Below are 13,633 nucleotides of genomic sequence, written 5' to 3'. Positions count from 1 at the left end.
TGATTGTTCTGGCAGTCCGTCAGATGTTCCACAGCAATGTCTATACTGTGAGAAATGGCCCAGTTTTACTACAGTTGAGATTCTTCTAAAATGATCCTAAACCGGGTTCCTCCTTGCTTGGCTATGTAGAACATGGATGTTGTATTGTCTGTTCTGACTAGGACCAGCTGACCTGCTAATCTGGGAAGGAACACTTGTAAACCCATTCTTATGGCATGGAGTTCCAACAGATTGTTGAGGAGCTTTTCTTCTCTGCATTTGACCAAAGGCCTCTTGTTGAAAGCTCTTGCAGGTGGGCTCCCCCTCCGTCCATGGATGCATCCGTGGTGAGTAATAAATAGCCTTTCTGTTATTGGAAGAAAAGAGAGACTTGCAGTTATGTTTTCTAGAATTCTCTACCAGATCAGAACTTGTTTCCTTGTGGCGCCGATCATATCTTCCCATGAGCTTTCCACCTGCCTCCATTGTAATTCCAGCTCTTGCTGAACAGGTCTCATATGAAGCCTGCAATATGGAATGAGACCTAAACAAGATGGCATCAGACCTATTAGGGACTTATATTGCATCACTTTGATTGATTGCTTTCCAGCAAGTCTTTGACATTGACGGTAACTTTCTTATTCTATCTGCTGATGGAAAAGCCTTCCCAACTGAGTTTCTTTGACGGTATGCTCATCGCAATTAATATTATGGTCCTCGACGGTATGGCCATTGTTGTGGACAGTATAGTCATCATCCTCAAAAGCAGGGTCGTCATCATCGACGCTATGGTTGTCGTCGACGGAATGGTTGTATTCAACGATATGGTTGTCATCCACAAAATGGTCTTAGCAGTCGCTGAAATAGTGGTCGTTGATGGCATGGTCTTCGCCGTCAACTGTGCCTTTATCGAATGAAGGCTCGACGTCGACAGTGTTGTTGGCGTCGACGGTGAACCCATCATCGACATCTCCGACGTTGATGATGAAGCCAAAGACTTTGCTGTTGGTGGTCTGGAAGTAGACTATATTTCCTGCGGAGCGCTTAGACTCAGGTTTGTCAGCAGAGGAGGTGGCTGCAAGAGCTATACCAAATAAATCATGCTCAGGAAACTGTAGAAGTCTCCTCTAGTGCGCTGCCTTCATGGAAGTGCATGGGAGGACACTTCTCATGGAATCTTCCCCTGAAGAGGGGGCATCACCTTTCGAAGGAGGAAAATTCTCTTTATTCATCAGAAATAATGCCAAGCTCAGTACTCTGTCCTTAAGAGTCTTAGTGGAGAAAGACTGACACATCTTGAAATTTGCTGATTTATGTTTAGGATAAAGGCAATAAATACACAGAGTTTGGATTATCAGTGTAAATCTTCTTTTACTGCTACAAGATAAACAGGTTTTAAAAAGAGATCTCTTCCCTTTGTCAACCATGGGGACAGTTGCTTGTCAGACCAAAGATCTCCATGGTTCAGAAATTGCAACACTCTTTCCCTAAAAACAACGCACAGTACAGTAGAGCTAAAAAAAAAAGGTCTGGTTCAAATCCAAGGCAGACCAAATTAGTAGAAATCTGAGCTATGGTGGCCTCTAGTGGGAGTAGGGGTGCTTAGGCTGTCACCCCTTTGTATGAAATTTGGGTTCCTTCAAATGAGGGGTATATGTTACTAAAGATACTGTGTTGTTTCAGGCCTATGGCCTTTTTGCATTATATACAATATGTTGTATATTTTCACACAGTATATGCTATTTTAATATAAAGTGGTTTCCCAGCCTGACGACGATTTAAGCATGTGAATATATAAATGATCTAATGTTGGAGAATTTAGAAAGCACTGTCACATACTTTGGTTCTCCCATGATGCCTATTTCTACTGGCTGAAGGAGGGATTTAAATGTTGCATCCCCAAAACCAATCAGAAAATGTGCCAACATACTGTACATAATACTTTATGTGCACTCTAATACATATAGCAATAGAAAGCTTTTCACTTGTGAGCATGAATCAAAAAAGTAATTGTAAATATACACCTATCTATACCTACGTTTTGGTTTAAGGTTATAATTTGTATGTATTGTGAAACAATTCCAGGACTGCATCTGGGATGCTGCAACAGTCACAGATTTTCAGGAATACTCACAATCACGAAGTGGTTCCACATGTGTTGGGTAAGTGCAAGTGGTGTCATTTAGGTATGTGTAAATGCTTATCAAAAGAGCCTTTTACATGCTATATTTTCCTCCTCAGAAGAATTATGCTTCCCTATGGAAAACCTCTTCCCCTACACACCAGCCAATTTTGAGGGTACTCCCGCCCATAGACTCTGGAAATGGATTAATTACTATCCTTAGCATGAGTAATTTTCCATTTGTTTTCAAGGAGGGAATGGGCAGAGAAATAGAGTGTGATTGCCCACAAACTCACATGTTTGTGAGGGTGCTAACCTTAAAACCTTAAAACGCCCCCTTCCAGCCCACTGAACCCGATGCACTCTCACATAAGGGGCCTCCAACCTTTTCTGTACTGAGAGATTCTTATGTTCACTGAAACGCATTGAAAGCTACTTATAATACTAGCGTTGTATAATTTCAATTTTGTAATATGTATTTTAATTCAACCAAGCAAAAGATTTCTAATTTAATCAACTAGGCTGCACACAGGTGAGCTACTCAGAGGTAGCTCACGAGCTACTGGTTGGAGGGCCACCATTCTGGTGCAATATCACAAGACAGTAGATGGATCTATGAATGTTAATACAAAATGTGAATCAGCATCTGTAAATTCATCCATTTGCACATATATGTTGAACACACACGTGTAGAAGGCTAGCTCTTTATATGAAGTATCAAAATGAGATATATCATGTAAAAAGTCCAGGGGTTCCCGTATAAGTGGACAGGGGCTCGCTCTAGCAAACCAAAGGTACTCTTCTAGGGGATAGTGTGGTCGAGCAGCCTTAGGCTTATCATAGAGGAGTGCAGGACTTTGCAAATACACACAATAGTCAATAAATGATACATACGACTCAAGAAGGAGATCCTTACCACTTATTAAAAATAACCAGTATCGTTATATATGTTAGGCGCCAGAATCAATTCATTCAGCCAAGTATGTTTTTCAAAAGAAATACTTTTGGTTAAAAAAGTCAGCACAGTGCAATTTCTAGAAGCGGCCATGTTATCCTGTGGGAGAAAAAGAAAATGTGGCATTCAGGTACAGTACAGAGACTTACGGAACCAATCTCCAGGAGTCAAGATGAGTGGTAGGCAAGGCCCAAGGCAGCACCAGTAGAACACACCCAACTGCACTGGGGCGGCCGGGAGCAAGGGTGCAAAACAGCATCGGGTGCCAAATGTTACTCTATCTGGATCAGTCTTTGCATAAAGAGGCTGCGGGCTCGCACTGGCAGGCCAGTCGGGATTAACCAACAGGGGGGCTCAGGCCTCATGATGCCTGGGGGTGTAGGAACACCTTTGGTCCTCTTCTCCATGGTCCTGGGGTGACGGGTGCAGAAGTGTCCTTAGGTGTTGGGGTTTCTTTACTGGGAGCAGTCGTAGTGGATGGGGCCTGCGTGCAGAGGCTGCAGGCGCTGTCCGGGAGTCCACAAGAGATGACACCACAATGTTCTCGGTCTCTGGAGAGGTGGTGGACCACGCTGACACAGTAGGCCTACTTCAACTAAGGCTTGGAGTGACAGGTGCAGTGATGTCTTCAGGCATCTGGTTTCTGCTGTTACAAAGTCCTCTCAGGAGTCTTTGGATGCCTGCAGGATGAAGCGAAGCAGGTCCACTAGTCCTCAGGAGTTCTTGGTGTCTGGGTGAAGTGCTGGCAGGTCTCCCAGACTCTGAGGACTCAGCAGCTGAAGGGCAAGTTGTCTTTCTGGGCTATTGTCAAAGTCAGTAGACAGGCCGGCAAGGTTGGTGCCAAGTCAGTTGCTGGATCATCTGTTCTTGCTGTTGTGACTCTTCACACCCATTTTCTTCTTTCAGGTTGGTAGGGGATGATTTTCTGGTGTCAAATACTCCCCTAAATGCTGAAGTTAGGGGAGTGTAGTGTTGTAGCCAATGAGCTACCTACTTCTGGGGTCACTACGCCCCCTATATGACCACTTCCTGTGAGAAGTAGGCATACCCTGTCCCAGAGTTCCTAAGTGTGCCAACACAGAGATGGCCACCTCTGAAGATTCACACCCACATCAGTTTAGGCCACCTTAGGAGAGGTACTAGCCTGGGGGTGGGCACGCCTACCTAACTAGCTAGTTTTTCCCACCTGTGCAGGTGCTAAAGGGCTCTGGACAAAGGGAGTCAGCTTCCTCTCCAGTGAAGGGAGCGAGATTCACATTTCAAAGTTGGCACTTCTTTGAAGCTAGCCGGCCTAGGAAGGCCATCCAGTGGGAGGGGGTGTGACAGCCTCTTCCCGGACAGGCTTGGTTCCTGACCTCCTGAGATCAAAAGGCTCTCATCCTAGGGAGGTCAGAAACTTGTCTTGGGTGGCCAGCCAACACATCAGAGGCTGGTAGGTTTTCAGGGGGCACCTCTAATGTGCCCTCTGGGTGCAGGTATTAATAAATCCATCATTGGAATCAATGTGGGTTTATTAATATGAGATGTTTGATATTAAACATCCCTATTCTCAGTGAGGCCATCTTGTTGCTGACAAACTCGTTTTCACCATTATCCAGCACATGTTCTAAAGTGGCTTCCCTGTTCACTTGCAATGGCAGTAATGGAACTGACCAGCACAGGGGCATATCTATGTCCTTACATGTCATATAAAGCTTAGGGCTGTAAAGCCTGGTGTAGGGGTGGCTTACAATTATTACAGGGTATGGGGACATGGCACACAGGGATGTGTGTCATGTTGTGGTTTCACTTTTGTCTGCACCAAAACACGCAGCCTGCGATGTCAAGCTGCATGCGTTTGGTGAGGGGTCCCTTAGGGTGGCACAATTCGTGCTGCAGCCCTCAGGGGACCCTCTTTAGTACCTCAGGCCAAAGGTACAAGGGGTACCATTTACTAGGGATTTACAGTGGGTGTTAAAGATATTGCCGATTGGGGAAACAATTGTACAGTTTTGGGAAAGAGGTCTAGCACTGGGAACCTGGTTATCAGTAACCCAGTGCACTCCCAGTCGAAATTACATTAAATACCAGGCAAAAAGAGGTGACCATGTAAAAAAAGGGGCACTTTCCTACAACACTCAAATGGCACTGTGAATGGGTTTTGATTGAGGTCTTAACAAAGTACCTGAGATACATTTGTAGGATATTGGGTTTTTGGTAGAGGAGGGTGAAGACTCTTTTCAAGCAGCATCCACGATCCCTGTCAGGGTGAACCACAAAAGTCACCAAATGAACCTGTGCTTAAATCTCTGGTAGCTTGACACAAAGTTTTTCAGGCTTTACTTAGAGGCAATGTGTAAAGTATTTATGCAGCAAGCAAACAGTAATAAAGTTAAAACACAACACTCCAAAAATCCCACACCAATTTAGAAGAATAGAGTACATTTAAATTAAAAAAACAATACCAGAGCAAAAAAGGTCCAATCATTAGCACCGGAGAAATGCAATTTCAAACTTTTAGGTGAGTATAGCGCGTAAAAGTACAAAGCCCACTGGCAGTCATCTAATCATGCTAGACCAGGGAAAAAACACAGGTTCTGTCCAACTGCGATGGAGCATGGCATTTAGGCAACAGATTAGTCCCACTGAAAAAGTTACCTTTTCATAGTATGGCACGAAGAGTTCTGTTCACAATGTAGGAGGCAGCAAGGAGCAGGGAGATTGTGGCAGATGGTTGTTGCTGTTGCTCAAAGATCTAGTCGGGCATCACAACAGTCATTGTTGGTGCTTCGAGTTGATGGTCACTGAAGCTGCTATTGCTCAACCGTGAAGTGCTTATCTTGTGTTGACGGTCCTCGCTGGCAGTTCACATATCTCAAAGAGTCGTGCTCACCGGAGTTTTGCGGTGGAGGTCATCCTGTGCGGCAGAATCTTGGAGTATATGGGCCTGTTTGCAATTGCAAAGGGCCCAAAACTTCAGGATTTCACCTTTGTTTCTAGAGGACTGAATTCTTCTGCCAGCCAAGGGTCCAGGGATTCACTCTAGAATAGACAACCATGGCTCAGGCCCCCTCTCTCATTCTAGTCTCAATGTTCCTATGCTATCCTTAAACGGCAGTGTGCATCAGGCATGGCTATTCAGGGACTGGTTTCTTGCAATTATTAAATATATTGTACTGTGGCTAAGCACTCTTCTATCCATCTATTGAAGGAGTAACTTCATTGCCTCCCTCGCTGCATTAGAAACGATGGTAAAGAGGTAATTACCAAAACAATGCTCAAGCCTTATTTTACCACATTCTTTACTGTCATGTTTTTAGCCCGGAGTAACGTTGGTCAGTCATTGCTAAAATTTAAGAGAGAAACAGCATGTGAGAGAGAGAGAAAAAGAGAGAAATGGGTGGGTAAGGCCTAGGAAGTAGACCAATTTGAAAGAGACAGCCTATTAGATCATAAACCTTGTACCTCTAAAACATGATGCTCCAATGTGGAGTCAGTTGGACAGTGTTTTATCACGAGGGTTGATTATGAAGGACCACCGGTATGAAACAATTGGAGACAAGTCTTCGAATATGCTCTATCCATATGTTCTAGCATCATCCTTTATAGACCAACAGTTAACGTCTTTATAGTGAAAAACAGAAGGTGTTGCTAAATGTGTGAATCTTGTGCATCTTGTGAATGCCCAAAGGCATCTTGGTGCTAGTGAATCCACCTGTCAAGCCTCATTCTAGTCCAAAATGCTGCAAAGGCCTATAAGGAAAGTGAAAACAGCCAGGATTTTAGCTGCTTGTGAAGCATAACAAATTCAACTGGCTTCTGAGATGTTTGGGTATTTTGTTGCAGAATTGACTAGCATTGTAAACAAAGCTGCGACCTCCCCAAGATGCTTTCTTTATTCTGGGGATAATCACTGGTCTTACAATTGCGGCTCGCAAAGGTCTTTTTGGGGAGTACCAACTAAATTTGTTTATTAGGTACACAGGACCGATTCTGTGCAGTGCTTTATGCGCCAAGCACAGGGCTTTGGTTTTGCTTTGATTGGAGTACCACTACCAAGAGACAGACAATGACACAGAGTACTAGGAATAAGGTGTTCAGAATTGTGCTTAACTTGCATTAAAGGATTTTGCCACCGCTGATGATGTTTTAATTGATACCCTATTTTATACAGAAAGGTAATGCATTTACTTTACAAAATTCTCTCTATGTTCCAAGAGTCACATGTATTGCATCCACCATGGTAGTTTTGCAAACGTGCTACTCACCTGTTCGTATGCAGTTACTAGCGGTACAGAGTCTTCCTTTACAATAGTGTCGAAGTCAGAGGCCTGAGAAAAGGAAGGAGACAAATATTACTTAAGAAACCATAAGACATATGTCATATACTCTCATATGGTAAAGATGCGTGTGAATTTAGTAGTTGATCACGTTTAATTCACAGCACTTCACAGTAACCACCCTCAGCTTGTAATACATGCCGGTTTAAGTAGCAATATAAAGATCATGAAATCTGAAAAATCATCTGAGATGCAAGATCTGGCCTCCTAAAGTGGACTCTGTTCAAGGATTACCCACTGTACCTTATGAATGATGTACCTGTGGAAGATAGCCTTTCTGTTTGGCAGCTGAAAACAACTCCTGCATTCAGGGTTCCAATAGGTCCATATAAGTTTGATGCAATTCTGCAAGAAGGCTAGCAGATCAGTGGTCTTCCCTTTAGCTGGGGCATCACATTTTTCACTCTACTCTTTTGTCAGTGTCATCATCAACCTAGCTTAGCAGAGATATTGTCTCAGACTTTCAGTATCTAGTGTGTCAACACTGGACTACAACCATTAGTAGTCAAAAAAGTTTAAATGTGAAATATAGAAATGAGCTATTGTCCCTTTACCCTGCTCCAGTTTCACATACTTTTTAAAATCAATTAGATACATTCTAAGCAGTAAGGATTCAGGTGACTACAGAAAGAGTTAATGTTTGCAGCTGCTCATTGGGGTGTAGAGAGACAATGTGTTATGATTGGTTTTGGACATCTTCCACACAGAATATGACCAAGCTAGAGAATGAGGGGTTGGTTACAGGCAGACAGAAAAAGGCATTAAATGAGCAGTGTCTAGAGACACACCATGACCTGATGCCCCGATAGAACCATGCTCTAACAATCCCTGGTGAAGTGTGAAAGGCTTGAAGCTGCACAGAGCCTAACTGCCAGGGAAGGTCCAGGATCAGTACATCACAAGTGTATCGCGGGCCTCACTTGTTTCGAGCTCTACGCTTATAAATCTGAATGTTATGCAATTACTTAGAATAAATTCTATAGCACAATTTAATTGGAACACTTAATTCTCGTTAGGTGCTTGAAAATGGACACTCAACAGAAAATTCAGGACTCCTAAATCAGTTTCATCATATATATATATATATATATATATATATATATATATATATATATATATATATATATATATATATATATATATATATATATATATATATTACCTACTGGCGGTCGCCAGTAGGCATATATAGTTAGGATTTTTTCTCTATGGGATTTTTGAAAATTCTATGTCTAATAACTTTGGCGTTTGTGGACGGAATTGGCTGAAATTTTCAGGAAAATGGAACATTTTGTTTCTGAGCAGCCCCTGACAGTTTGGGGGGGTTTCATCAAGGGGGGGGCGAGAAAAAAGGGGGGTCCCAATACGCGTTTTTCCCATGTTAATTTCCATAGGGCGGTTGGCCTCACTTTTAGCTCGAACGGCTGAATGGATTTGCACGAAACTTGGCAAAATTGTAGGGACTGTTAGCCCGATGTGCCTTTGCTAGGTCTCAATATATGTGCTCCAGTGGATTTTGAGTAATTTAGGTTCAAAAAAAGATATATATCTGGGCGGAGCCTAACCACACATCTGATCTGATTGGCTGTCAGCACTTCATCCAAGAAGTGTTGGCAGCCATCTTGGGACCAATATACATGATAGCACCTCATTAAAAAGCATTGTAGTTAATAGAGGGTTTTAGGACTTTAGTTACATTATAAATCATTTGTTGATGGTACCATACTCGTTTTAGGAATTGTGGTGGGTTCTAAGGTGATTTTACCATGTGAAAAAACCTTCTGCTGTGATATCATGAATATTGTTTGAAAGAAAACTAATATCTCATGATTTTCCCACAGTGGTTTGGAAGGGGATCTATAAGCTAAACTGAAAGCATATTTTCTGTAAATTCACATTATCTTTCTCAGTCATGTGAAAATGAAGTCTGACATTCTCAGTAAAACATGTACATCCAACAAGGACAGAGACTGTCAGTTGATTCCTTTGTGTTCTACTGCAGCCTCCTAGAGTGTTCTAAAGAACAATTAGAGCGCTAACAGTCCTACTTATTACAAAGGTATGGCACACCTGAAGCCATCTTGATTGGAATAAAGTGGTAACTCTTAAAACATTTAATTTAAAAAGAAACAACATGAGGGGGTATATTTTGCCATAGAAAGTATGATTAGTGCTGCAGAATGAAAAATTAGGGCACATTTTGAGTGACTTCTCAAATCCTTTTCTATTTCATTAAAACATTCTGACATGCAGTCTTCCAAAATGGCCACCAGAGACAAAAGAGCCCAAATGTAGCCCAAATATCACCCAGATGCAGCCCAAGTATAGCCCAATGACAGAATGTCCCAGAGTATTCTAAAGAACAACTAGAGCGCTAACAGTCCTACTTATTACAAAGGTATGGCACACCTGAAGCCATCTTGATTGGAATAAAGTAGTAACTCTTAAAACATTTAATTTAAAAAGAAACAACATGAGGGGGTATATTTTGCCATAGAAAGTATGATTAGTGCTGCAGAATGAAAAATTAGGGCACATTTTGAGTGACTTCTCAAATCCTTTTCTATTTCATTAAAACATTCTGACATGCAGTCTCCCAAAATGGCCACCAGAGACAAAAGAGCCCAAATGTAGCCCAAATATCACCCAGATGTAGCCCAAGTATAGCCCAATGACAGAATGTCCCAGAGTGTTCTAAAGAACAACTAGAGCGCTAACAGTCCTACTTATTACAAAGGTATAGCACACCTGGAGCCATCGTGATGGGAATAAAGTGGTAACTCCTAAAACATTTAATTTAAAAAGGAACAAAATGAGGGGGTATATTATGCAATAGAAGGTATTATTAGTGCTGCAGAAAGAAAAATTAGGGCACATTTTGAGTGACTATTCAAATCCTCTTCTATTTCATTAAAAAATTCTGACATGCAGTCTCCCAAAATGGCCACCAGAGACAAAAGAGCCCAAATGTAGCCCAAATATCACCCAGATGTAGCCCAAGTATAGCCCAATGACAGAATGTCCCAGAGTGTTCTAAAGAACAACTAGAGCGCTAACAGTCCTACTTATTACAAAGGTATGGCACACCTGAAGCCATCTTGATTGGAATAAAGTGGTAACTCTTAAAACATTTAATTTAAAAAGGAACAAAATGAGGGGGTATATTTTGCCATATGAATTATGATTAGTGCTGCAGAAAGAAAAATTAGGGCACATTTTGAGTGACTTCTCAAACCCTCTTCAATTTCATAAAAAAATTCTGACATACAGTCTCCCAAGATGGCCACCAGAGACAAAAGAGCCTAAATGTAGCCCAAATATCACCCAGATGTACCCCAAGTATAGCCCAATGACAGAATGTCCCAGAGTGTTCTAAAGAACAACTAGAGCGCTAACAGTCTTACTTATGACAAAAGTATGGCACACCAGAAGCCATCTTGATTGGAATGAAGTGGTAAGTCTGAAAACACTCAATTTAAAAAGGAACAACATGAGGGGGTTAATTTTGCCATAGAAAGTATGATTAGTGCTTCAGAAAGAAAAATTAGGGATCATTTTGAGTGACTTCTCAAATCCTCTTCTATTTCATTAAAAAAATTCTGACATGCAGACTGAAACATGCACTTTGAATACCAGCAGCAGACGTCCCTGGTGAGCAGTAGCTTTACTACAGTGATCTAATGTGCAACTAGAGTGCTAACATTCAGAATTTATGGCAAATGTGTGACACATCTGAATGCCTTCTTGATGGAACCAAAGTAAACAAGCATTGAAAATGCAATAGATCTCGCCCTCGTTTAAGTTAAAGCCATTCTGTTTGTAATGAGGTGGCTTTTTAGCTTTGCTTTTATTAGTGTTTTTTCAACTTTCATGTAAATAACATGCATCTGTATGCATATAAGTATATGTATGCATGCATTTATGTTTGTATTTATATAGATATACAGATGATATATGTTTATATATGTATGAATATATATATATTCACTGAAAAAACCATAGGCTATAGACCATATATAGTTAGGAATTAGCTTTTACAAAACCTTGAAAATTCACTGAAAAAACCATAGGTTATAGACCATATATAGTTAGGAATTAGCATTTACAAAACCTTGAAAATTCACTGAAAAAACCATAGGTTATAGACCATATATAGTTAGGAATTCGCATTTACAAAACCTTATTTTACTCACACAAAACCATTGAAAGTCCATATATAGTTAGTTGTACTAACTATATATCGCGCACCCGCAATCCACTGCTGATGATGTCACATATTACATCATTCATGAGATGGTCAGTGACATCACTGATGACATCACTGATGACATCTCAAATGACATCACTGATGACATCACTGATGACAACATCCAGTGACTGTATGTTTCTGTAAAGTTAAAATATGTCTTACATATTGAAGAATGAGTGGATGTATAAGTGTCTGGATGAAGGATTTAGTAGGTGCATGACTGACTGTATGAGTGAGTGATTAAATGTGTCTCACTGAGTGCATGGGTTAGTGACTAAACTGTCTTAATTTGTGCATCATTATGTCTGTTGTTCTGTAAACTGTTGCATGTGTTGATAAGTAGCTATATGAGTAACTATATGGGTTATTGATTGGTTGCCCAAGTATTTGTATGGGAGACTGAGTGTGTGTGTGGGTGGCTGGGAGGTGTATGACTCTGTGCATAGATGTGTGAGCAGTTGATTCACTAGATGTATGGTTTCAAAAGTGCATGTGGAAACAGCTGTATGGGCGGTTGACTGTGTGCATGAGTGTATTGGTGAGTGAATGGATATCTCAGTGCTACATGTCAAAGTAAGTACATATGTAAAACACAGTACATGTGAGAGTTGACATATATAAATAACTGTGCATAAGAGCCAGTGAATGTGTGAGTGGCTGTATGGATCATTGTGAACTTGTATCAGGGATTGTATAAGAGAGTAAATATGTGTTAGTATATGTTTGAATAAGTAAAGTTTGTATAACTGTATAGTTGAGGAAATGGAGGTGTGATTGATTCTTTGCATGACTGACTAGGTGTGTGAGTAACTCCATGGATGAGTGACAGTCTGTGAGTGTCTGTTTACACTGATTGTATCTAAGGTTATATTAGAGTCTGAAGAGGTTCATCGTATTATCACATGAATGATATCATCAGTGATGTGATCAGTAATGTCAAATGAGATGTCATCAGTGATGTCATCAGTGATGTCATTTGAGATGTCATCAGTGATGTCATTTGAGATGTCATCAGTGATGTCATCAGTGATGTCACTGACCATGTCATGAATGATGTAATATGTGACATCATCAGCAGTGGACTGCGGGTGCGCGATATATAGTTAGTGCAACTAACTATATATGGAATTTCAATGGTTTTGTGTGAGTAAAATAAGGTTTTGTAAATGTGAATTCCTAACTATATATGGTCTATAACCTATGGTTTTTTCAGTGAATATATATATATATATTCCAACAAAAGTGCCCGCTGCTTAAGGACGCCACTCCACGAAAAATAAGTTCACAGAACCATTTATTTTCTGAAACCAGCTCAGCTTTCCAATTGTTCACTACCTTCCCTGATGCGTTTCAAAGCAACATGCTTCTTTTTCAAAGGGAAAACACAGTCTGTCAGCCACAGATCAGCACAGCACACCCTCCAGCCTTCAGTTCGTTTTTTTCTTTTTCAATTAACCTCTCCAGAGGCCTCACTTAAACAGGTGTGGAAATTCGTGTGCATTCTGGGGTTTGAAGTTTTTGTGCTGTGCCCAATTCTTCCACTCCAGTGGGGTCCGTGTAATGTGCTTGCAGATGAAATATTTTAAAACAGTGTTCATTTTCCGGTTATTTTAAGCCCTCCATTGGGCCTCAGAAAGACATGCCAGTTCCTTTTCTTTATTTTATTCCTCGTGCTGCAGACAGGTTAAGCACAGTTCCAAACCTTGCAGACCCATCATTTAATGGCGGTGCATCCTCCACGGTGAGGAATAAAATAAAGAAAAGGAACTGGCATGTCTTTCTGAGGCCCAATGGAGGGCTTAAAATAACCGGAAAATGAACACGGTTTTAAAATATTTCATCTGCAAGCAAATTACACAGACCCCACTGGAGGGGAAGAATTGGGCACAGCACAAAAACTTCAAACCCCAGAATGCACACGAATTTCCACACCTGTTTAAGTGAGGCCTCTGGAGAGGTTAATTGAAAAAGAAAAAAACGAACTGAAGGCTGGAGGGTGTGCTGTGCTG

At 41.2% G+C, this 13,633-nt stretch overlaps 1 protein-coding gene across 2 annotated transcripts in view; it reads right to left on the bottom strand.

The window, feature by feature from the left end:
• Positions 1-13,633, bottom strand: part of TEX55 (testis expressed 55) — a 600,480-nt gene that overhangs the window by 473,811 nt on the left and 113,036 nt on the right. For both annotated transcript variants that reach the window (XM_086935534.1, XM_086935533.1), the window contains exon 3: positions 7,304-7,366. In XM_086935534.1, coding sequence (XP_086791660.1) covers positions 7,304-7,366 — 63 coding nt within the window. The remainder of the gene's footprint in view (positions 1-7,303; positions 7,367-13,633) is intronic.

Source organism: Lissotriton vulgaris, chromosome 8 (genome assembly GCF_964263255.1).
Source record: "Lissotriton vulgaris chromosome 8, aLisVul1.2, whole genome shotgun sequence".
NCBI lineage: Eukaryota > Metazoa > Chordata > Amphibia > Caudata > Salamandridae > Lissotriton > Lissotriton vulgaris.
This window is presented reverse-complemented; position numbering and strand designations above follow the sequence as displayed.